The following is a 27,555-nucleotide window of genomic DNA, read 5'->3' on the forward strand; positions in this document are numbered from 1 at the left end:
TTCATGAATAATTTGGCTTTTATTTGAGCCTTATGCACCAGTGTGGGTAAAATCAATCGACCCTATTCACAAATCAAAAACAAAACATTAGAAAAGTTCAGAACAATTCATTTCAAGCATTACTGCAAGTACAATAAAGCAAACAATGGTTAATCTTTAAAATCTATTATGAACGATAAAAAAATATAAAAAGTCAGACTTAATAAAGGCCATTTCAAATGGGCTTGGAATGCTAAACCAACCCTTCTCATTACTCGTGACTGAACCAGTGATACAGCTGCACTAAGAAAAAGAGTGAATTCCAGTCAATCAGAGACGTGTACAGATTGTGTGCCTGACGCTGTGATCTAACTGGCTCTTAGCTGATGAGGTCATGTTCAAGACAGTGCTTTGTGATAGACATCATGCAACACAAATATACTGGCAGTTTCCCAAGCCACGAGACCCTCACACAATCTCCCGGGTTTTCCGGATGGCACAGCACAACATCATGCTAAAGATCATGCCGAAGATCTGTGCACATAGAGAAAACATTCCTTCATTGAGACATCAATCGCGCACATACATGTGTACATAACAGTGTTTTCAAAAAGCATTATGATCAATTACAATCATGGTACTAAGAAATATATACTTTTTTCCAATTACATCTGTGTAATTTTACTATTAGCATTACCAAAAGGAAATGCAAACACACACACACACACCTATTCAGAAGTTTGGGGTCAGTAAGATTTTATAAATGTTTTTGAAAGAAGTCTCTTCTGCTCACAAAGGCTGCATTTATTTGATCAAAAATACAGTAAAATTGTGAAATATTACAATTTAAAATAACCTTTTTTTTTAAATATAATTTATTCCAGTGATATCAAAGCTGGATTTTCATCATTATTACTCCAGTCTTCAGTGTCACATGATCCTTAAGAAATCATGCTCAAGAAACATTTCTGATTATCAATGCTAAAAACTGTTCATATTTTTTGTGGAAACCCTGATTGTGGAAACCCTTTTTTGTTTTTGAAGAATACTAAGTTTAAAAGAACAGCATTTTTAAAAAATATACATAAATCTTCTGTAACACGCTAAAAAAAATATTTAAAAAGTAAGTTACCTGGTTGCCTTAAAATTTTGAGTTCATTGAAATTAAAAAATTTAGTTAATACAATGAACGTTTTTGAGAATCGACAGCACCCTTTATTCAAATATTATTAAAAGATTTTGTAAGCATATTGCGTAATTGTGTGTTTTATTTGTAATAATGCAGTGAAACATGCCAAATTGATTTATCACAACATTTTTTTTATTTATGTGGTTCAGATACAATAATATTTTTCTATGTTGCTATTTATTAAACCAATTTCCTTCATTGTATTAACTCAAATTTTTAATTCCAGTGAACTCAAAATTAAGGCAACCAGGTTACTTACTTTTTTTAAGTTAAACCAACAATTTTTTTTTTTACAGTGCATCATAAATGTATTTACTGTCTCTTTTGATCCATTTAATGCATCCATGCTGAATAAAAGTAAAGTTTTCTTTCAAATAAAACCAAACCTTTGAACATTGGTCTGTATATATAAATAAAATAATGCATTTTTAATTTTATATAATATAAAACAAGCTGGTAAAGATATACACCACAGTTATAAATTGTAGATCTTCTAAAAGGGCAAAATGCTGAACACGCCTTAAAAAGTAAATAAAACAACACCACACAAAGAACTAAATAAAATTTACCATGATCACTCCAATGCCGATTCCAACTCCTCCAATAATATGAAGTTTGGAGTTGAAAACTTCATCAATGGCATCAGGGCAGCTCTGAACATATAAAACAAGATTTGTAATTAGGTACAAAAGGCAGACTGCCTTAGCATCATTTATGGTTTATTAATGTTGTTATGTTCTCTGAATATTATTATGAAGATCTATTCATCCATCTATTTTAATTGATAGTTAAACTGAGCAGAGATACAGAAGAGCAAAGGAATCAGTGTTTTTATTAGGTGATAAACATCTTATGTCTGATACACGTTGTTCATTAGTTTACTTAAACCTCTTAAACCCTTCTCAATATTCTGAATGGTTACTACTACGCTTTGATGACCTCTTACTTGACCTTCTACTGGCAGAGTAAACAGTGTTTCACTGACTCATTCAAGCTGAGCCGCACACCGGGTGCCTCAGGTTAGAAACATTTCCAGTGCATTAAATCTGAGCTAAGCTGGTGTAATGCACTCCATCATCCACAATCATACCTGCTGCCTAGAAGACTCTGTCTGTAGATGTGTTTACCAAAGACACAAAATTGGGAATCAATTTACAATTGATTCAGTTTCACGTCTAAGGGGTTATAATTCGCCTTGGCAAATATCGTTTTAATGAAATAAATCTGAAAATATGTATAAACACAACATGTAAATGAAAATTTTAAATGTTGCCTAACTGAAAAAATAGGTTAAAGTAATGCAACTACTAAAATCAAAATAAATTAAACCTAAAAAACAAACCAAAAGCTAAATATAGCAAGCAGCGATGACAGGCCCAAGCCCGGATGCCATCCCTGTGGCTTTAGGGAAACTGTGTTTGGTGGAAAATGCGCATTTAAATAGGTTAAAATGTAAAAGAACATGTCAAAGTCGTTTGAATGCGCCACATTTACTGCAGCAGCTGGTGTTGCTATGACCGCTAACCACAACAGCCACATCGATGAGATTTTACTGTCATAGGATGTCATGGGTCACTTACAAATGAGTGTAAAGTTATCATATGCAGCTCAATTTTTTTTCTTTTCTTAACCTTATTGATACACTAATTATATAAAAGTAAATGTTGCCAGTAACCTACAAATGAACTGGTTCTATGTCTTTATTTTGTCATTGAAACGGATAGATCGTAAGTCTTAATGCAGGCATAACCACACAGCAAAGAAAGGGTTAAACTCTTAACCACGAAGAATGTAAAATAGACTCCCTCTCACACAGAGGCAGTGTGAGATCAAAGGATCAGTTGGAGATGGTTTACCAGTTAGTTGAGCCAGAATATTCAACATTTAAAATAAATAAATTCTAACCCGTGACACAAAGTACATTTTGATCATGTCTAATATACATCCAAAAGCAATGTCTAAAAAAAAAAAGAGTCATTATGTCTGAAAACACTGTTCTCAGCAACATAGGTTAATGTGAAATGAGTGTGAAATTATCATCATGTGTCAAAATTTTGTAAGCAAAGAAGAATTAATATTAAGGGCTTTTTATATTTTCATTAACCTTATTTTTAAACAAATTTAATAAAACAATGTTGTCAGTGCACTACAAATAAACTGGTTGTATGACTATTTTATTATTCAGATTGATAGAAAAAGAAAAGACCTAAGAGATTTGTATCTATTAAAGGGATAGTTCACCCAAAAATGAAAATTAGCCCATGATTTACTCACCCTCAAGTCATCCTAGGTGTATATGACATTCTTCTTTCAGACGAATACAATCAGAGTTAAATTAAAAAAATGGCCCTGGCTCTTCCAAGCTTTATAAATGGCAGTGAATGGCCGTTTCTGTTTTGAAGTCCATAAAAGTGCATCTATCCATCATAAAAGATATCCATACGGCTCCAGGGGGTTAATAAAGGCCTTCTGAAGCGAAGCGTTTGTGTGGGAAAAATATCCATATTTAAAACTTTATAGACTGAAATAACTAACTTCCGGCAGATCGCCGTACTTTGTTTCAGAAGGCCTTTATTAACAGAAGGCTTCTGAAAACACTGGTCTCAGCAACAAGGCTTTTCTCAACCATGTTTAAATATAGGCCTATGCATATTTTTTTTTAATTGCACATAACATTAATTATTAAAAAAAAATAACTGGGTCTTTTACTTTTTATTTGTATTATTTTATAAATAAATAATGTATAAATTATTATTTAGAAGATGTGAGACCGTTCCATTTTCCCTTTTTGCCATTACTTCAATCCCTCACCATGGCAACACTGTTCAAGATATCCAATTCCTATTTGCAATTTTTCATATTCAATATATTGGCATTATGTTGAGAAAGTTTGGTGTGAATCGTATGAAGCCCTTTGGAGTAGTAGTTAAAAAAAAAAGCTACATTAAAAACAAAAAAGCTACATTCAAACAAAAATAGCTGACTTCCTGTCGGTCGGAATTAAGTACAGAGTTTCCTGACTGAAGGTAAAACTAGCAGCTACTGAGCCCCTCATCAGTGTTGGGCACGTTTCTTTAAAAAGGTAATTAGTTATAGTTACTAGTTACTTCTTACAAATAGTAACTGAGTTAGGAACTGAGTTACATCATTATAAAAGTAACTAATTACCAGGGAAAGTAACTACTGTGTTACTTTTTTTTTTTTTTTTCAAATGTTCAAATATGTCAAATAACTTGGATGCCCCCAATATTAGATATGTTAAATGAATGAATTGGACACTAAATACATTACTATTATAAAACATTGTACATTAATGTACACTATTGTAATGTTGCTGTGGGACAATGTGAGACACCTATCAAATTCAATACATTATTAGGGGCCAAGCACCGAAGGTGCGAAGGCACCTATTGAAACCGTTCCCGTTCCTATTATTATTATTATTAGGGGCCAAGCACCGAAGGTGCGAAGGCACCTATTGAAACCGTTCCCGTTCTTATTATTATTATTCATCTTCTTCTTCTTCTTCTTCTTCTTCTTCTTCTTCCGCCACGAAGTCTATGGCAGCCCATAGAACCGTATGGTAAAAAGTTGTGAAATTTGGCACACTAATAGAGGACAGTCTGAAATGTCACCGTAGCAAATTTGGAGTCTCAAACTCAATCCCTCTAGCGCCACCATCAGTCCAAAATTTGACTCATGTTTATGCTAATAACTTTTGAACCATAAGGGCTAGAAACAAAATTCTTGTTTCCTCTGATTCCTTGGCTCAAGACAATTCGATTGCACCATATGACGTCATTTTCCGTCATAAAAATTTTCCCGCCATTTTGAATTTTCCGAAAAACCTACTTTTACGAACTCGTCCTAGACGGTTCATCCGATTTGCACAAAAATTGAACCAGATCATCTTCAGACCATGCTGACAAAAAATCTTGCAAATCAAGTTGATTCGTCAAATCATTTGCGATAAACGCGCAAACAAATTTTACGTAGCGGTTGCAAAAACACTCTTAAGGCAATATCTCCACAACGCTTTATCGTATTCAAACCAAACTTGGTACATGTCATCACAAGCATGACTTGAGGCAACATACAGCGTTTCGGCGCAGCGCCACCTACTGGTCCGGAGATACGAAAAATTGCTATTTTTGCTTATAACTTCTGAACCGTTTGTCCAAAAATCATAAAAGTGATCTCGTTACATTCAGGACGGCATGCCGAGTTGTCTGATATTCAATTTTACCATATCGGCCATTTTGGCTGTCGGCCATTTTGAATTTTGTCAAAAAATGCTATATTTTACAAATGCATTAGTATATTGTTACTAAACTCGGTATGTGACTTCCTTGCTATGCCCTGAAGGTACTCAAAAAGTTTTAGGGCAGTGCCACCTTGTGGTCAAAAGATATAACAAACTTGACAAAAATGCTAATAACTTTTGATTAAATTAGCCTAGTATATTGAAACTGGTCATAATAGAGTCATTGGCTCATGCCGATTCAATTGCAACCTATGACGTCATTTTCGGTCATGATAATTTCCCCGCCATTTTTAATTTTCCAAAAAACCTACTTTTACGAACTCGTCCTAGACGGTTTGTCCGATTTGCACGAAAATTGAACCAGATCATCTTCAGACCATGCTGACAAAAAATCTTGCAAATCAAGTTGATTTGTCAAATCGTTTTCGATAAACACGCACACAAATTTTGCGTAGCGGTTGCAAAAACACTCATAAGCCTATATCTCCACAACGCTTTATCTTATTCAAACCAATCTTGGTATATGTCATCACAAGCATGACCTGAGGCAACATGCAGCGTTTCGGCGCAGCGCCACCTACTGGTCCGGAGATACAAAAAATGGCTATTTTTGCTTATAACTTTTGAACTGTTTGTCCAAAATTCATGTCTTCCGCACCATGCTTTGAAGGTACTCAAAAAGTTTTGGGGCAGTGCCACCTTGTGGTCAAAGGTTATAACAAAATTTACAAACATGCTAATAACTTTTGAGTAAATTAGCCTAGTTTAATGAAACTGGTCATAATACAGTCATTGGCTCATGCCGAGAACATAGATACTAATTTTTCCATATTTGGTCAAACATCCTGTCCTCAATGTTCTTATTTGATCAAAACCTACTTTTTCAAACTCATCCTAGACCGTTTGTCCAATTTCCACCAAAATCGAATCGTATCATCTTCAGACTGTATCAACAAAAAGTTAGGAATTTTGCATCAATAGATGAAACCGTTTTTGTAAACCGCAGTGACGAAGTTGAGCCATGATGCCAAAATGACTCTTGAGGCTGTATCTCTGCAATGCTTTGACATATTGGCATCAAACTTTGCATGTGTCATTGTTCCCTTATTCTGACCACACCACATACATTTCGTAACTGTGCCACCTATTGGTCAAAAGTGATAAACCATTAACTTATATTATCAGTGACTCTATATATGATATTTCAGCCATTTTGCCTAATCTTCTTAAACTGTATAATTGTTCATTGTTGGTCTAACACTCTCAGACTACAATGCATTTTCAGCCTTTTGCCTAAAATCATCTTAAAACGTGATTAATTTCTCATTGCTGCAGTTGATCTGACACTGCCAGCCATTTTGGCATGTCTTGTCTTCTTCTTTGCGCTTGGCCCCGGTATTGCTGCTTGCAGCTATATTTCATCTTCTTCTTCTTCCGCCACGAAGTCTATGGCAGCCCATAGAACCGTATGGTAAAAAGTTATGAAATTTGGCACACTAATAGAGGACAGTCTGAAATGTCACCGTAGCAAATTTGGAGTCTCAAACTCAATCCCTCTAGCGCCACCATCAGTCCAAAATTTGACTCATGTTTATGCTAATAACTTTTGAACCATAAGGGCTAGAAACTAAATTCTTTTTTCCTCTGATTCCTTGGCTCAAGACGATTCGATTGCACCCTATGACGTCATTTTCCGTCATAAAAATTTTCCCGCCATTTTTAATTTTCCGAAAAACCTACTTTTACGAACTCGTCCTAGACGGTTCATCCGATTTGCACGAAAATTGAACCAGATCATCTTCAGACCATGCTGAAAAAAAATCTTGCAAATCAAGTTGATTCGTCAAATCATTTGCGATAAACGCGCAAACAAATTTTACGTAGCGGTTGCAAAAACACACTTAAGGCAATATCTCCGCAACGCTTTATTGTATTCAAACCAAACTTGGTACATGTCATCACAAGCATGACTTGAGGCAACATACAGCGTTTCGGCGCAGCGCCACCTACTGGTCCGGAGATACGAAAAATTACTATTTTTGCTTATAACTTCTGAACCGTTTGTCCAAAAATCATAAAAGTGGTCTCGTTACATTCAGGACGGCATGCCGAGTCGTCTGATATTCAATTGTACCATATCGGCCATTTTGGCTGTCGGCCATTTTGAATTTTGACAAAAAATGCTATATTTTACAAATGCATTAGTATATTGTTACTAAACTCGGTATGTGACTTCCATGCCATGCCCTGAAGGTACTCAAAAAGTTTTAGGGCAGTGCCACCTTGTGGTCAAAAGATATAACAAACTTGACAAAAATGCTAATAACTTTTGATTAAATTAGCCTAGTATATTGAAACTGGTCAAAATAGAGTCATTGGCTCATGCCGATTCAATTGCACCCTATGATGTCATTTTTGGTCATGATAATTTCCCCGCCATTCTTAATTTTCCAAAAAACCTACTTTTGCGAACTCGTCCTAGACGGTTTGTCCGATTTGCACAGAAATTGAACCATATCATCTTCAGACCATGCTGACAAAAAATCTTGCAAATCAAGTTGATTTGTCAAATCGTTTTTGATAAACGCGCACACAAATTTTGCGTAGCAGTTGCAAAAACACTCATAAGCCTATATCTCCACAACGCTTTATCGTATTCAAACCAATCTTGGTATATGTCATCACAAGCATGACCTGAGGCAACATGCAGCGTTTCGGCGCAGCGCCACCTACTGGTCCGGAGATACAAAAAATGGCTATTTTTGCTTATAACTTTTGAACTGTTTGTCCAAAATTCATGTCTTCCGCACCATGCTTTGAAGGTACTCAAAAAGTTTTGGGGCAGTGCCACCTTGTGGTCAGAGGTTATAAACAAATTTACAAACATGCTAATAACTTTTGATTAAATTAGCCTAGTTTAATGAAACTGGTCATAATACAGTCATTGGCTCATGCCGAGAACATAGATACTAATTTTGCCATATTTGGTCAAACATCCTGTCCAATGTTCTTATTTGATCAAAACCTACTTTTTCAAACTCATCCTAGACTGTTTGTCCAATTTCCACCAAAATCGAATCGTATCATCTTCAGACTGTGTCAACAAAAAGTTAGGAATTTTGCATCAATAGATGAAACCGTTTTTGTAAACCGCAGTGACGAAGTTGAGCCTTGATGCCAAAATGACTCTTGAGGCTGTATCTCTGCAATGCTTTGACATATTGGCATCAAACTTTGCATGTGTCATTGTTCCCTTATTCTGACCACACCACATACATTTCGTAACTGTGCCACCTATTGGTCAAAAGTGATAAACCATTAACTTATATTATCAGTGACTCTATATATGATATTTCAGCCATTTTGCCTAATCTTCTTAAACTGTATAATTGTTAATTGCTGCAGTTGGTCTGACACTCTCAGACTACAATGCATTTTCAGCCTTTTGCCTAAAATCATCTTAAAACGTGATTAATTTCTCATTGCTGCAGTTGATCTGACACTGCCAGCCATTTTGGCATGTCTTGTCTTCTTCTTTGCGCTTGGCCCCGGTATTGCTGCTTGCAGCTATATTTGTAAATATTATCAGTAGACCTATTGTAAATATTGTGTAAATTTTATCAGTACTATACTACTCCTTTGGTAGTGGAGCTCATGTTATCACCTGGGTTTTTAGCCACTAATTTTGTGGCGGCATGTGATGATGTGAGGCTTCATTAGATTAGAATTACTTGCCACCGACGTGGAGAGACTCTTTCTTCCTGGGCATAAGTTATACGTTACATAAACATTCTTACCTTTCACCTCAACGAGGGAAAAGTAGTGCTTATACTTCCAGTTTGCAAAAGCTACCTTTGAAGTCGTTGGACTTGCCATCGCTGACTGTGCATATGCGTGTGCGTGTGCGCGCGCGTGTGTGTGTGTGTGTGTGAACCATAGACCGTAAAAAAAAGGTGTTAACTCAACCTATCAACCTCAACCTTGTCACCCACACACCAATCATCCTCAGTGATGTGTACCACCCCACCCACCCCCCAACACGCATGGCTGACACACACACACACACACACACACACACACACACACACACACACACACACACACACACACACGTTGCAGGTCCGACTGTCAGAGAGCCTTTTCGGATGAAAACCGCTTCAGTGAGCTCAATTATAGTAACGCTGCATTTTTTTTCTCAGTAACGCTAACGGTGTTGTAACGGGAGAAACAGTAATTCGTTTGATTACTCGTTACTGAAAAAAATAATTCCATTTGTAACGCCGTTTATCTATAACACCGTTATTCCCATCACTGCCCCTCATACAATCTAAAAGTGCCCGTAAGGTTGAAAAAAAAATGGTAACACTTTACAATAAGGTTCATTAGCTAACATTAGTTAACTACATTAGTTAACATGAATTAATAATGAACTGCACTTATAAAGCATTTATTAATCTTTGTTAATGGTAATTTTAACATTTACTAATGCATTATTCAAATCTTGTTAACATTAGTTAATGCACTGTGAACTAACATGAACAACTGGATTTTTTATTAACTAACGTTAACAAAGATTAACTAATGCTGAACAGAGGTGTTGTTCATGGTTAGTTCATGTTAACTAATGAGTTAAAGGAACTGTATGTAAGAAATGTATTTCAATTAATCATAAAATGGCCCTGATATGTCACTAGACATTAAGAAATCATGTTAATTTCAAATACTTATATCACTGACAACAGTTGTCCGGCCAAGATATTGTCATTTTAAAAGTGAAGTTGAAAAAAAAAAGTGAAGTTGAAGCCCTCAACTGATGTTGATGTTGACATGTTGTGCTTTGGCCTGAAGCACCACCCTCCACCTATCTACCAATCACGAAGTCAGTAGTGTTTCTGCATTCGGGTTGCCAGCTCTGCTCTAGTTACCACAGCTGCAGCTACAAACTTTTTGGATAAACAATGTCTAACTTTACGAAACCTAAACGACCTCGTTATGAATCAGAAAAACGTTGTGACAGTGTCCGAAATAAAACAAGGATTTGTATAGGAGATGCCTTTGAAAGATGGAGACGGCTGAAGACGGAGAACAATTTGAAGACTGATGCCAACGTTGCTAATTTTCTCCTGGACAGGTAAGGTTCATCTATGTTTGGCTACCTTGTACTTAATGTAAATGGACATTTCAAATATTCATGACAGTCGAACAAAGTTATGCATGTTCGTGCAAAGTAATGTTAGGTTAGCGCAGATGGAGGAGGTGGGTCATTGAATTGAAAAGGTAACGTTAAGGAATTGTTTGGTAAATAAAAACGGCGAGTCGTCATTGCTAACATTAGTAATGCATTATCAGAGCCCGTTTCTCTGTCATTGTGCTGGGACGCTGAGGAAAACAACATTAGCACGCCTATTATGGCAATGTGAAAACGTATTTGAGACAGTAGCCTAACGTTACCTCGGTAAAAATTATTCCTCATTCGTTCTTCGCATATATAGTGGACAAAACATGCTGCAAGTGGACCTGTATGACCATTGCTAATGTTATTTAGCTTTGCTGTAATTTTACTATAATATACTATATTATTTTTTCATATGGGAATGTACTGTCACATACGAGCGTTCATATTTACGACTATATTTGGCTAATCGCCATTAGTAAATGTTTGCCATTCATAATTACTTCATAAAACATCGCTCTTGAAGCATAAACATAATTAACAGAAAGAAAAAAACTAACTGTGTACGACTCGTCACTTGCCATTGAAAGCTCCGTGTAGCAGCCTACCTTCCTGCTGGATCCTGCAGCCTATCTGGCAACCTCGAGTCAGGGGGAGGGGGAGAGGGGATACACCGCTCAACAGTAATTTGAAAGTGATTGCAGTACCAGTTTTGGCCACAGTCCTACATACAGCTCCTTTAACTAATACAACCTTATTGTAAAGTGTTACCCCCCAAAAAAAATTACCTTAGGAAAACAATAGGGTCCTTTGCCCCTTAGGGCTTGGGCTCTAATAAAAATGAAAAAAAAAAAAGCATGACTAAAACTATGCAAATATGACAATAGAAGCCCATTCAAAATATTAAAAATAAAAAAATTTGATCGTAGTAAGTTGTTAAAATGCTGTGAATTTCAGTTTATTCTTCATTCTTAACTACTTTTGCCTCACCTACCTAATGATAAAAATAAGTTCCCATTCAATACGATACTTAATCATCAATAACATAAGTGCTTTTATATATAAATAACATTCAGAAACTGTAGGCTATTTGAAACGAAATTAAGGATCAATAAATAAATACTGAAACAAAAGAATAAGAAATGACATTTATTGATTATGACTGATTTTATTTGCCATGCACAACACAAACCTATGGAACAGATGCACACAGCGGCGCAGTGTTTCGGACGGGTTTGTGTTAACCGCTAACATATAACGTTAATCTATTCAAATGTTTTCTCACTTAAAATATAAGCGAATGTAGGCCTATATGTCAGCATTATCATATACGTGTAAAGAATTGAAGGGTGCGTCTCAATCAGCTCCCTGGTTCAGTAGTCAGGGCACTGATCAGGAGATAAGGCAATGGGCTGACTCCCTGATCAGTGCCCTGACTACTGAACCAGGGAGCTGATTGAGACGCACCCGAAGTCTGTCATGTAAAACGAGCGTACTGATGCAGTTCAGTCTGCCTGCTATTCTGTTAATGTTACTCCTGATCGGAGGCTTCCGTAAATATTTAGTTTATACGTAGATTTAGGCTTCAACTAAGTTTAATGGTGCAACGCAAAAATATTTAGTAGTGCATACGTTGTAACTTAGTGCCCATTTATGTCAAAATTAGGCTAGTTGTAACTTGCGCACAGCTGGTGCAACAGGTTTCCTGACAGGAAAGCTATCCGTTCCTTTGCCCATACACGTGAAAAGCACCCCGGGGGCATTATAGAGATCTGTTATGTTTAATCTGTTAAGTTTCGCTATAGACTTGTACATGTCTTTTGAATTAAAGTGCGCAGTGAACTCCGTTGCCTTGACACTCATGCTGGCGCCTGCTCTTCCTGCCTGCCAAAATGGCGTCGTAAAGAGATGCCTCCGGAGCTCTATTGCAGTACTTTGTTATATGAATGACTGCATAAATACTGAAATGTTGTAATTTCTACATACATTTATCGAGATTTGTATTTATTTATCCTTTTATTTCTGTATTTCTCACATTTACATATTTTCATTTAGTTCTGTATTTTATGCTTACATTTATTCTTTTATTTTATTCTTTTGACTGATAGGCTGCATGGATTTTAGTCCAATGAATCAGTTAAAAACTAAGTAATCAGTGAAATCTATAAATTAGGTATAATAACTAACAAAATGCTACATTTTAATCTGTAAACTGTTACCTTTGTAATGAGAACATCAAGCCCCTCCTTACTGGGGCAGGTTTCATCAAGACCATCCGGGATGTTTCCTGACGGTCCACAGCAGTTCAGCTGAGAGATGAGGAACAGATGTCATCGCAAATTAGCAAGGCTTCAAATCCACAAGCTAAGAATAATTAGTGTTTAAGGTGCCATCTGATGCTTACAGCACATAAAAACAGCAAGCGCTTTCTGAGGATGTTTACATCTCCCAGGTTGTTATTATGAGCGCTACAGAACTAGCAGTTGGTGTTCGCAAGGCTCATGGTATTGAAAGATAGTCAAGTGTTTCAGATGCACAGTAGCAATTACGCAAAATATCTTTGAGAAATAAGGAGAAAGGGAAGAGATCTTACTCCATGCTGGATGAGATTCAGTGTTTTTTTCAGAGCTTCCTGTTTGGTGTCTTGATAATTTTTGTATGTTTCTCTGTAGAAATTTGTTATATCTTCAGTAACCTATGGGCACAAAGATATTAACATAAATTTGGAGCACTGTCTGTGTGTTTGGGTATGCGTGCACTGAGCATTTGGGACGCCCACCTTTGTCTGGTTGGAAAAGCCCCAAATTCCAGCAGCCACCTCGACCGCAAATATAACCAAAAGAAAGAAGAAGAACTACGGGAAAAACACATTTCAAACATTAAAGTTGAGCACCTCATAATAGTACTAATTGATATTTGAGAAGAAAAGATGCACAATGTGGGAATTACCAATCCCAGCATGCATGGGGATTCCTGGATGGCACCACAACATCCAAAAAAGCCCACAACCATCATCAGTGCACCGGCCGCAATGAGGATGTACACACCTACAACACACACACACACTTCACTTTTATCAGTTGATCTTCATAGGCAGCACGTGTGTTAAAAAGACTTGTATACGACTACTGACCTGTGTAGAAGACATAAGGGGAGTTCTCTCCTTCAAACAAGCTTTTAGTCTTGGGATCAAACCTCAGCCAAAGTCCAACAGCCAAGACGCCTGTGCCTGCAATCTGCAATGAAACAACAAAAGACAAGCAGTTCAAATTTTTTTGAATAATTCACCCTGAAATGCCCACAGATTGAGTAAAATACACAAATAGTCAAATCAAAATTATTATTTTAACATTAGAAAGAAACAGCTCAAACACCACAGGTACTGTATGGTGCTAAATGATCTCAGAAAGGTTGTTGGCTTGATTCAAGCCATCCGTTAACATTCCCATTCATTCGCCATGAGGATCATTACTACCAGGTAAAATTACATCCTGTCTGGCTGATTACGTAGTGCCTTTCACTAGTAACTGTCCATTATACAAGTGTATTAGAGATGCAAAAATCACTTAAGAAATTATATATATATATATATATATATATATAAAATACATAAATTATTTAATAGATGGTTTGCAAAAACAATCAAAATAAATAACATTAGAATAAATTAAACATAGTAAATAAAAATAGTAATATATAAATGATAAAATAAACAAAAAAAAATATTTAATTAATTAAATATTTAGTATTTATAGGTAGCTTGCAAAAATAAATTTTTCTGTCAAAATACAAGGCTATTTTTATACCAGCAGGGGTGAACTGCAGTATTAACCAGCCAAACCTTGCCCACTTTTCTTGATTCTTCATAGAGGACAAACCAAATCAACAGGAAAATGGAGGTGCATAAATTATGTAATAATGTGTACAACAAGCTTAGTAAAGCTTAAAACTCAATAGCACAGACTATCCATCATTTTATCTGATCTGAGATTGTACAGATCACACCAGCAAGCAAAATTACATGGCAGAATCCACATAAAACTGGCAGAAGTACTGTACGAATCAAAATCTGCTAATGCAACAAGAGTTTTAAAAAGTGATTTTTCACTATAGACCCTTTTCACATTTCCGGGTTACTCAGAGCGGAAGTCGTCATTGTTGGGTTAAATATTATAGCTGTGAATGAGAGAATACATTAAATGTTTTCTTGTGTGCCCATTTCCTCAAATAGCAAAAGAAAAACGCCACAATAGTATTTCACAACTTTCAAAAAGAGGGAAAAAATAGAGTGAGTAATAAAGGCAGTAATATGCAAATTTTTACCATCACTCCCATAGACTCTATTACTAAACACCCTCACAGCAGCGGTAACTTTTTTATAGTAATGGAATGCAAAAGTAATAAAATACAAAGTATAAGTGTTATAAATGTACATATATTTAAAAAAAAATTAAATACAAAAAACGTTGCAGGATTTACGATATTGACAACCGTTAAAACGTCATCACAGTCTGTGAAAAGGGTCTATTACTACAACAGGATTTGAATTTTCATGGGTTTAAATAAAATATTTTATATATAAAGAGTAGAGACAAAAACAACTTTGTGCATACAAAACCCCTTTCCTGGTCAAATGTTTTACTTGATTTTCAAAAGATAAAGAATTGGCGACAGCTGAATGTAACATTTTTGAAAAGGCAAACATGTCAGACTCTGAGTAACATGTCATTTTATTAAGCAACAAAACAAACTTCATTTTGTAAAACAATGCTGCATTCCAGATAAGATTGGATGTGGGAATATATCCCAAAATAAACGTACCACTTCAGACCTCGGTGAGTTCCAGGCAATCACGCATTCTGATTCTGACATTCGTGACTGATCTTTCTTTCACAATTTTGGCAATAGATGAACCGTTAAATGAGTCATCTTGTGATGAGTCCCTGTAGTCGTCCAATTTGACTCATTTGATGAACTTGACAGGTGATTTTTATAAAATGTCGTTTGATCACCATCTTCTCAGTTGTTTAAAAGATTAAAGCAATTATTATATTACAGTTTGATCAAATGGTGTTTAATTTTCCAATAAAATATGATTTGTTACATTTAATTACCCCTTAGCAGATTTTGACTCATATACAGTATGTAGGCCTATGCATGTTTTTCAGTCCCTGTTTTTACTTCCTCGATTCAGGGCTAAATTAACCAAACATGAAGTCACATGAAGAAGAAAAAACAGCTTGCTTCCTTATTTAACCCAAACAAATTTAGCATTTTCAACTCTTGTGATCAGATTCAACATCTGTTGGTTTGACCCAAATTGACTGCAGCTTAATAATGTCAAGCCAGCTTAAAGTGCGTTCAAGGGCACCATGAGATTTTGCTTCAAAGTTATGTACAAAAGCACAAACAAACAGATGCATCATCACACCGACAATCACTTTTCTTTTTGACCAATAAAAAATGATTGGTTTCACAATTTTGACTAGATTTGATGGGCGAGTGCGGGTGCAGGCCATAATTAGTTTTTTCGAAATATCTAAAATGTTTAAAAAAATTAAAAAACATAAATTGTTATTCATCTATTGCACAAAAGCAACAAGAACTGTTGTTGTGCAGTGTAGCCAATCACAGACATATGTGTTGATTTCTCAAACTCAATGGCCAATCAGATGCATTTAAGATAGAATCCACTCACCGCTCAAAGTGAGTTTTTGTTCAGTGCTGAATTCTGCATGCTGGCAAATCCTCTGATTTTAACAAAAAAAAGTGTAGACATTATGAAAAATGTATTGTGCAGTCAGCTTAATAACGGAGTTTTGTGAGATCACAAACTGAAATGTCAGCTTTTTAGGAATTATTAAGGCAGCGCACTTTGCACGCATTCTGCCACGCCAAACCATTCATGCGTTTGCTTTTATGTTAAATTACTGGAAATGGTTTCATGGACGTACAGAAAAAAATCTTTGTATACTTTTCTGCAGGCTTTAGCGGGCGGGAACGGGACAAAACATGAATGTTGTGGGCAGGAGCGGGAGTAGGTAACTATATTTTGGCGGGAACGGGACTAAAAAAAACGTATCGCATTAATTATCTAAGACGTATCGCCTGCGATAATTAATGCGATATGGCTCAGCTTGTCAGTGAACTATGGCTCTGTGTAGTAAATGCCGCTCCATCTGAAAGCAGGTGATGGCGATTTAATACTAATCAAGGAACCGACTTTACTGACGAGATGTGCATAACAATGTCATGCGATATATCGCCCAGCCCTAGTGTGGAAGTCTCCGCACCTTCCATTGTCAATTGACCTATCGGTAAGCCCCGCCCCCCTTAGCTATTGTTGCTAATTCGGACAAACGGAGTTGCTAACTGTCTTACAATGACAGCTGTCAGTGTGAAAACCTTGTCGCAAAATGTTTTTGGACACAGAAGAACCACCTCTCATTGAGGAGGATTCAAGTGGGACTTAAATATGCCATGGAGGGATATATATATATTTTTTTAAATATGGTGGGTAACAAGATTAATTTGGAAGCGAGGGTTTACAGATCACAATGCAAGCGAGAGAAGCCTCATGTTAAGCCTCATCATCACGATCGCAAATGACAACATCCAGGATCAGGAACGGTTAGCTATTTAGGTTTGTACGCAAGCATGGACTCACTAACTTAAAACACTAACTGTTTTACACTGTTTTACCATTTTTGTAGGGTAAACACCATCAAACTGATGAGAGCTTCGGATCTTCCAACGTTTCTCTATGGCGCTGAAACCTAAGGATGTCTGAGTTCCGGTCCCTGTGCAACTGATACTCAACTGCCATTGGCTCATCTGTATTCGAGGGGATCTGTATACTGATAGGTCAATTGCGCTTGCTCTTGTTGCATGTTCTTAATCTGGCAACCCGCATGAGCGTTGAGTGTGAGGAGAAGGGGGCGGGAAAAACAACCCTCTCCCATGTTTTGTATTTGGACCCCAGTACCCATTTCAACCACTAGCTGTCAATATTACATACTGCACCGTTAAGGAAACAATGACAAGCAACTGCTGGGAATTAAGTTAACAAGTAGAGAGTATACAACAAAGAGAGTGTGCTAAATGAAGCTAACATCATTGTAAATGAGGCATTCGAATTACTGCCATCTGGCCGTCGGTATGATGTTCCCCTGGATGCATGAAAAACAGGTCCAAACTATCTTTTATCCCCCAAGCAATTACATTGTTTAATTCTTCTTCTAGTATTGATTGTGGTCAGCTGGTCTGGTTATTCTAAATTAGATTTATTTGTTTTAAATGTCTGTTTGAGTATGCTGCAAACGTACTTTTCCTACAGGGATAAATAAACTGACTACTACTACTACTTCTTCATTTAAAAATCTGCTGTCTGTTATGAAATATCACACATACTAATGCCATGTTCCTCATATCATGCAACTTATTTTTCCTTCTAGTCCTGCTCACTAAGATGAATCTAATAGTTTCATGTTTCAGTCAGAGTTCATGTCCTACTCTTTTGATTTATTCTCTCTGCCCCATTTTGTTCAAAAGACTATTTGTTCCAAATCTCCAGGCCAACGCTTAACTAAACAAACACCCTTAAAACAACCCCACTCTCTTACCCCATTCCACACACAAACTGTACATAAACACACACACACACACACACACACCACTTACTTTCACAAATAAATGCTGCTGCTTTCACACAATCACACACAAAAAAAACACAAATATTAAAGTGCACCTACCCAGAACAAAGAGTTCAAGATAAACATGCCGTATTTTATACATTTTGGACATCCATCAACCCCCATTTTGCTGCTTTCCAAGTCAAATTGCTGTACAGGGCAACAAACTGTTAGCAGTGTCTATGCGTTCACCTGCACAAGCTTCTAAGGATTTTGCACACACGTGTTGTTTGTCCGTGGCAGTTCCTCCCTTTGTTTGACAAACTGAAAATGAAAATGTCTGTGTGTTGTGCAATACTCCATGCATCAGTGGGAGGAGCTTACAGGTAGTAGCATGTGAGTGTGTGTGTTGTGCTCTCAGTCCTGACAGGTGACTTACAGTTACCACTGCATTCAGTTCTAAGTATTCTAATGCTTTAATTGGGCAATTTCACCCCAAAAACAAAATAAATGTATTTTTTGCATTAAAAAAGGAAGCCTATTTTTTAAGTGTGAAATTTTAACTGGTAACTATTTACCTCTAAATTTCCATTAATATTTAAAATTAAAATTACCATAAATTAAATTCAGTACAACAGATACCACCATGGTGTATAAATACGTTACAGTTTAAAAATATACATTATAGTAATGAGAATTTGGAGGTAAATGTCCTTAATTTTCCTGAAAACCACCATGCAAAAAAAAACTTTCCTAAATAGTCTTAAAATAGGCTTAATATTCTTTTTTCAAAACGTTTTAAAATAAGTTTTTGGTATGAAATAATCTCATTACCGTATATAATACTATTTGTGGGGTAAGTTGTCACATTATATTTAAAACACACATTATATAACCTTATAAATATTATATAATTTATATGTGATAATATAAATATTACACCGTTTATAGTAATTCATAACTGGAGGGTGGGTGTATAATTATAATCTCATTTGTAAGTCACTTTATAATAAATAAATAAATAAATAAATAAATAAATAAATAAATAAATAAATAAATAAATAAATAAATAAATAAATAAATAAATAAATAAATAAATAAATAAATAAATACGTCTGTTAAATGATTAAATGCAAATGTAAAATAATCTTACTGGTTTAAAAATAGGCTTCATTGTCTTTATGCAGAATGTAAGCTTTTTTCCCCAATGCAATACAAATCACTAAACCAGTAAAGTCAACTCTCTACAATGCAAGTAAATCACTCACATATGCAACAAAATTTCACGCTAGGCAACTTAAAATGTCTTATAATTAGCCAATGGCTAGTACATTGTACGATTTCACTCTCCTGTGATTGAGTAAGAGGCAAAAAAAAAAATTTAACGCTGATGTAATTTAATTGCCTGCTGTGCTTTAAGCACCGTTGCTTGGCTGAAAGTGCCCTCTGATGCCTTCTCTCACACTCATACTCAACGTGAGAGAAAGAGAGAGGCTTACACATGCGTAAAGAGAACTGAAGTACTACATCTAAATGCAAGGCTCAACAAGACTGCCCAATGGCCAAGAATTAACGGAACTGTCACTGTTCCGATTGGGCCAGTGCTGCATTGTCATGAATGTTTATCATTTGCATGAGTTTTTAAGCCTTGCCAATGAAAATATTAATATGCCCATTGTGTGGAGTATTCATGTAGACACAGGCCTAAACAGCCATTTGTACTGGTGTTCTATTCTATTGTGGACGTTATTGAGTGCCCCAATTCAATTCCATAATAACAAGTGTACAACCAATGTACACTGAACGGCTAGAGATACCCATAATGCACTGTGATGGTCATGCTGAATTAATTCCTTACTCAACAGAAGATGGCACACGCCGCTGAATCATCCATCTATCCATTTCCAAAACGCTGGTCCAATGTGGCTACAGCGTAATATTATACAGGCATAAATTCCTTTTTAATTGATTATTAAATTGTTTAATTAAAGGTCACTATGTAAATTTTTTTTCAGTAAAATATCCAAAAACCACTAGGCCAGTGTTATATATTTTGTTCAGTTGAGTACTTACTTACAATATCCCAAATGTTTCCAACTATTTGTAAATCGTGAGAAATTGCTATTTTAACCAAGAAACCAGGACGCGTGAGGGAGTCGATTGCGTCATATCTGCGTTACCCTCGGTTACTGGTTTTATTATGCAGAAACGCTTTACTCTTACTGCAGTGTGCAACAAGTCTCATAGCAGCCGCCGAGCAATATAATTTTCAACACACTCAGATGTATCTAATATGATAAACAGAGCTGCGTTACCTCATACTCATGACCGGAAAAGCGGAAGTGGCTGCGGCGACTGTCATAATAAAAGTCCCGATGCTCGTGAGGCATATGTTGCCTTCATCTTATTAACAATCGCTCCAGCGGCCTTGCTCAGCTCCACACACTCGGTCCTGCTCTGCTTCATATTAGGGATGGGCAACAGTGGTCGAGTAATCGAGTACTCGAACGTGACAGCGATCATCGATCATGAGAACGATGATCGCCCTGAAAAAATATTTGTCTCTTTTTTTTTATTGGTTATTGCGTCGTTTTGTGCGGTACCGGAGGTCTGATTGGTTAGCGTTATACAACACGCTTCCTGACCGGCGAAATAAAGTGAAACTGAGGCGTGCACTGCAGTGATGTCTGGAATCACTGTGATCATTGAATGGTTAGTGCAAGATGTGCAGCGCCAATCATAGCATTATAATGAGAGCACGATGGAACTAGAATGCTGTAAATGATCTGTGCTTATAGTTCCCCGTGTATCAGCTGATCCACAGAGAAACTAGCGAACACTCAGACTAGCGCGTGAAGTTAATGTGCGCATTCGCGTCCTTTTCTGCAGATGCACGTTGTAAGATTACTGTTACGTTGTCTATATCGGATTAATCTAATATAAGAAGCGTTTGGTTGAGCTTAATAAGCTAGAAAAGCGCTGCCGTTATACCGGCTGTTCATTCTCTTCAGTTTCAGCTCAAACGCATATTTCATGCTCGACATGATGGTTTAGAGACAGTCATATTCTTTTTAGATAGGCTATTTCTTTCTCAGAATCATTGATATTAGTAATGCAGCACTGCTATACTGTTCTCGTATTTTTAACAGTAGACCTATAGTTATTTAAAGTTGTTTTTCGTTATGAGTTCGAAAACGCGCAGTGATGTCTGTAAACACTTCGATCATGAATAATAAAATGAAGCATTATGTGCAGAGTCAATCTGTCAAAGCATTATAATGAGAACAGGATTTTAATAAAATGTTGTTTCTGTGTGCTTTCGCTGTCCGTGTATCAGCGTTGTTAAGGGAAGAGCGCATTCAAAATGTTCCGTTTCAAACCATAGCCTGTAAAATCTAGCACGCTGAAGTTCACGTGCGCATTCACGTCCTTTTGTGTTGATTTATGTCGTAATTGGTTCATAATAATCTTCATATTAATATTGATATAGGGTGCGTTTGGTTGAGTTTATTAACCAGCTAGCAAGCTCTGCAGGGTGGTGTTATTTCACAGTTTCAGCTCAAATGCAATGCTCGATATTACTGACTTGGTTATTTGAGATGGTCATTTTATAAAGATGTTTCTTTTTCAAAGACATTTATGCATCATAATCTAGCAGTTATTTTTTGTTTTATATGTTCATGTTTTCATATACCTGTTTTCATGTCACTTGTATTTGTCAACAACCAATTTCATAACAGTTTTCATTATCTCAATGACGGACAAGCCCCGCCCCCTGCACATGCCCCGCCCCCGAGTACTCGTTTTTGAGACCTATCGATGAACGAAATGAGAAATTGACAAAAATGCCCATCCCTACTTCATACTACAGTAATGTTAATAATCGCATCCATGAACATGATTTCTGCCCCAGTCCTATCCCGATTCTCTAACCAGCTGTGAGGTAAAGACCACATGTCCCAAGATTCTGTGCTCAAAGGTGGTGTCATCAAACTACGCCTTTGTTTTGAACAGGCGACCACTAGTGGACGGAAAAGTTACATAGTGCATCTTTAAGGTTTATACATGCTAGTTTCCATGACAGAGTTCAAGATAAATATTACCATTACTCCTGGAGCTAGCCGTTCGCTAAGTTTCAAATGATTATTTCAAAAGATTATTAAAAAAATCCAGCGGTAACTGGAAAGTCGCGCGCAGTCCTACGTCACCGGACTAATTTGCCTAATCTTCATGGTACTTTAGATCGCGATGGAAACGCAGACAGCAACAGGTCTGGGGGGGGGGGGGGGATTTCCTGGGACAAATATTTCTGGGTAATTTCGGTGGAAACGCGGCTTAATATACCTACCTGCTGGTCTGAGTCATTAATGTGAATCAAAAATAAAATAACCTAATTTATCAATATTTTATGTTTACATTTGATTACTACATTTCTGTACTAATTCTACATATTAAATAAACCTATTGCATCTGAAAAAAATTGTTTAATTTATACATTTTTTATATTGTATTTGTCCTATTGTTTGTAGTTCGCTTATTTTTATCTTATTTTTAATAACAGAAACGAGATAAAACACAAAATAACCTTATCGTTATTGTGAAATAAGAATTTAGTCATATCGCCCACCTTAGAGGTGTTAAATAATGCAGATATTAAGTAATTTTACACACAGCAAATTAATGAGATCAAATCCAACACACACACAAAAAACACACACAAAAAAAGTCATAACGCACATATTATTCCATCATCAAAACCCCCAACAAATGCAGTTTACAGTGAGTTTGTCCATGAGATTATCATACTCTATAAATAGGCCCGCAGATTAAAGACAATCTAGGGCGCGTGCTCACATAAACCCTCGGGGCTAGACACACACACACACACACACACACACACACACACACACACACACACACACACACACACACACACACACACACACACACACACACACACACACACACACACACACACACACACACACACACACACACACACACACACACACACACACACACACACACACACACACACACACACACACACACACACACACAATACGGCTCTGGGTTCACTGCGTTGAAGAATTACTGACTCATTTAGTGAATGGTTAACTTCAATGAACTGATAAAAAAAAAAAAGCTTAAAAAAAAAAAAAAAAAAAAAAAGCTTGTTTCCCAGCTTAAAGGCAGGGTAGGTGATTTGTTCCAGAAACATTTTTTTGTTATGCTGGTTGAAAGTCTCCACATCCTGATTGCAATCACAAAGTTAAGTGGTCTAAATGTATATCTTCAGTGGAAGAAAAAATTTGTGTCCAATCATTGCATGCGGTCCAAATGCAATGGAACGATGTCCTACCTGCCTGTCAACGTATGCATGCACCCTGCTCAAGCAGACATCACGCGTCATCAGCGCGTTTTATGCTACGAACCTGCTTATTCCTCCTGAACCAAAACAACAAGCTTGTGCTGCATTCACACCATAATACTGTAATTTGGAAGAGGTGGAAACCCGTGACGTTATACTCGGAGAGGTTCGTAACTCGAATGTATGCGTTTCAGTAGCAACACCGAAATGAATCTGCAGCAGTCAGGTGATACAGGTCAGGGCTCTTTAAGTTGTTTTCATTATTCTTATTGTAATGTGTATTTTCAAGACAGCAGTTTAACGCCGTCTCTTGTGATGCTTTGCAAACTCTGCTGTGCGCATTCATGTGTTTTGAAGGAGGCGTGGCTTTGGAAACGCTCTGAAGGGAGGGTGGGAGCTCATGCTTTCAACGCCAACTTGCTATTGTTAGCCACTCTGAAAATTGCCTATCTTTAATGTGAATAGGCACAGGCCCGGTTCCAGAATCAAATCACTGAGGGTGCTACTGAAATTACTGAGGGTGCTAGTAAATGTGCTTCACCATAGCACTGTACAGTGAAAAATGTATGATTATTTATTTAATATTCACTTTTACCAATAATTGGAATTTCAAAAATAGTTTGCAACAAATTGTCTATTAATCTATTAGTCTGCCTTTACATTGCTTTAATGCGTTACTAGTATTTTAACACATCATCTTCCTGAGAACCAGAAAAAAAAGGTTTTGTGAATTTAGATTTTTTTTAGGTCATTACATTGTTTGAGGCATTAAAAAAAAAACAAATGGATATATTAAAAAAAATCCTGTTATATGCTATATCCTCTGCTCTGTAGAGGACACCAGAACTATTTATTGAGAAAATAACAATGTGATTTTTTTTTTTCATTCACCAGTAAATTTATGCACCAAGCTTTTTTTTTAATCCAAACTTTGTATAAAGATGATTCACAATGTTACGAAAGATTTAATAGAATAATTATTATATACCATTTTACTATGCAATATGTGAAAACATGGCCATATGCCATTCCCATTCTATGCAATGCATCTACACTGTATATCATTTGCATATGAATGTGTTTTGGGACAATATGTAATGTAAAAAGACGTGTAATAATATTCTCTTAAGAATGTCTCTGCATGTCTAAAACTGCATGTTGTCAGAGATATTCGCTCAAATATAATGTCCTCTACAGAGGCAAAACCTCTCAGGAGGATATTTCTGTCTCGGGCAGAGTGGCATTTATATTTAGATGTCACTTCCTAAACTTTGCAGCATGCGATTGGCCGTCGGTCCTCTTAGCAGCAATAGTTTTATTCAACGAGTCTGTAGCCTCGAAAGTGACCCAAGATCGCTACGATCACTAAAATGCTGTTGCTTTGACAGTTCATCGCGATCTCACAAAGCTCCGTTATAAAAATTAAGTTGTCAACAATAAATATCTTAGGCTACTTTTACATCGTGTCTTGTTAATGAGAGTTTACGCGAACCTGCATTAACTCAGCACTGAATAGCCTAAAAACGCTGCCATTTTGAGCAGTGAGATTCTGATCGCGTTCAAGAGATCAACAACTATCTGTGATTGGCTACATTACTCACCGTTGCAAAAACTCGCTGTAAATAGATGCATTTGACGCTTTCTAGAGGAAACACTTTTGCAAATCTGCCAAATTTGTTTCGCCAATATTATTACAGTATCAACTGAGGGTGCTTTTGCTTGCGTTTGAGTTTAGCACCCCCCTAGCACCACCGTAGAACCGGCCTGAATAGGCAACTATTCGAAGGTCTGCTCCCCCATAATATGGAACACTGTGGAAAGATCAAAACATTGATCTGTTTGCAGGACTCCAGAGTGAGTAAATAACCTCACTTTGCATCCATGTTATACCAGTGCAAATACATTTTATTTGAGTTGAGATTACAAAAAAGGTCCATTCTTTTTGATTATGTAGTTTTCTGAAAAACAAATCCGGCATGAAACTGCACACCCGATTAAACATCAAAGAGCACCGATCTCACAACAATTGGATTTAGGCCAAATCAATACTCCATGAGTGTAACGTTACACAAACGCAGCAATGCAAGCTCAATTTTGTGTTATATATATATATATATATATATATATATATATATATATATATATATATATATATATATATATATATATATATATATATATATATATATATATATTAAAAATATTTTATTTTATATATATATAAAAATATATATATATTTAAAAAATATATATATATATATATATATATATATATATATATATATATATATATATATATATATGCATGTATGAAATCTGCATATTATGCACATACAAATAAACTGTAGAAATAAGATTATGCAAATTCGAACAGCTCGATCAGAAACGCTTGGCGAATCGGTTTGAATGATCCATTAAAAAGTTATCGGTTCAAATGAACGATGTTCACGAATCGGACATTGCCAGCAAGAATGCACCTGTACAGCCGTGAGAGAGAACAGCTGACACATACACGAACAGAGAGGAGTCAAAGGAAACACTCAAAATTCAGTGCTTGTCCCGCCACACACACACAGAGAATCCCTTACAAACAGTATTTTAACTGCACCACCATAGTCCTGAAATTAGAGCTGAAAATCTTAAAATGAGGTCAGCCAAATGGATGCAATCTCGTTGCATGGCTTCACACGGACGTTTCTACGTTATTAATTACGGTCTAAACTAACCAGGAATCTAAAAGGACGCTGTGCACACGCATTTATCAATGAATCTTTGAGGGAAAACCGCGTGTTATCATAAAACAACGTCCCGCACGCAAGCCAACCTCAGCGCACATTAATCATTAAACAGACGCTCGCTCTCTCACTCACCCAGAATATGAAATTGAAGACGAACATCAGATACTTGACGCACATTTCTCCTCCGGTCAACGCCGCCATCACAGCAGTCTGTCCTCACACAACACTGAATGAAAGAGTAAAGATCACGCGAGCAGCGTCCGTGTCCCGGTGTCTCGCAGGCGACTCGCGCGTGCGGCTGTGTGACTTTAAGTGCGTGTAGGGACTAAGTGAAGGGAGCGCGCGCACGAAAAACTCAGGACAGACACAAACTCACTGTGTGTCTCATTCCTCCTGTCAAAGATCAACTTTGCAACCGTTTGCTGTGTGGCAAAATCGAACGTGCCAAAGGTCAACGCTTTTTGCATCGACCCAGTTGCTATTTTTGGAGGGTCATGTAAGATCGTCCATACGCTTTATTAGTTATGCTCGTTGGGTTTTTTTTCTCCCGAGGAATCTTTTTTTTTATCGCATCATCCCCGCGGTCTTTATTCGTTGCGAATTACGTCATGATGGAATGACGTCACCCAGTCAGAGCAGAGCACAGGTTTCTTCCACTGATCAGGGATTTGTTCTCAGGCATTTTAGACTTGCATAACATATATCATGTGAACGTTCTCAAGATATGCGGTTGTTAATAGGACCTGCCCCCTTTGTGTAAGTGAAATATTATAAAATATTAATTTTATAATTTTGTTAATTCTATACGAAAACAAAATTCTCTTTCAGTATAAAATTAACCGAGATCTTGATCTTTACAAAAGCAGTAGAAAATAGCATTACAGCAACATTTCAGATAGATCATTATGGGATATTTTTATATACATTTTTTCATTCAAAAAATCCTAGCTTTTCCACGTTTTAATTGAAACCGGCTCATTTTTCAGCATAGTAAAAATAAGAAATGTGACAAGTTGTATTTTAAATTGTAATATACAGTGGGGAGAACAAGTATTTGATACACTGCCGATTTTGCAGGTTTGCCCACTTACAAAGCATGTAGAAGTCTGTAATTTTTTATCATAGGTACACTTCAACTGTGAGAGACGGAATCTAAAACAAATATCCAGAAAATCACATTGTATGATTTTTAAATAATTAATTAGCATTT

The 27,555-nt window shown here is 36.5% G+C and overlaps 1 protein-coding gene across 2 annotated transcripts; it reads right to left on the reverse strand.

The window, feature by feature from the left end:
* Window positions 1-27,054, reverse strand: cd9a (CD9 molecule a). Of its 2 annotated transcripts, none has more exons than XM_079825452.1 (8): window positions 26,478-27,054; window positions 13,739-13,841; window positions 13,555-13,652; window positions 13,385-13,459; window positions 13,199-13,300; window positions 12,825-12,914; window positions 1,738-1,821; window positions 1-513 (listed from the first exon to the last, which is right to left on the reverse strand). In XM_079825452.1, the coding sequence occupies exons 1-8, from the start codon at window positions 26,544-26,546 to the stop codon at window positions 448-450; spliced, it is 687 nt and encodes a 228-aa protein (XP_079681578.1). In that variant the 5' UTR covers window positions 26,547-27,054; the 3' UTR covers window positions 1-447. The 2 variants fall into 2 exon arrangements, with proteins under 2 accessions (XP_079681578.1, XP_079681579.1); XM_079825453.1 differs by lacking the exon at window positions 26,478-27,054 and adding an exon at window positions 18,357-18,675.
* Window positions 27,055-27,555: the final 501 nt, after the last annotated feature.

This window comes from Gobio gobio (genome assembly GCF_949357685.1).
Source record: "Gobio gobio genome assembly, chromosome: 9".
Classification (NCBI taxonomy): Eukaryota; Metazoa; Chordata; class Actinopteri; order Cypriniformes; family Gobionidae; genus Gobio; species Gobio gobio.

Bases quoted from the DNA above. Each gene is read 5' to 3' on its own strand.
- cd9a (XM_079825452.1), bottom strand. From the start codon at position 26,546: ATGGCGGCGTTGACCGGAGGAGAAATGTGCGTCAAGTATCTGATGTTC. The intron at 13,653-13,738 runs GTCAGTAGTCGT...TGTGTGTTGTAG, and splicing joins CCCTTATGTCTTCTACACAG to GTGTGTACATCCTCATTGCG. The intron at 514-1,737 runs GTAAATTTTATT...CTATGTGCACAG, and splicing joins TCGGCATTGGAGTGATCATG to ATCTTCGGCATGATCTTTAG.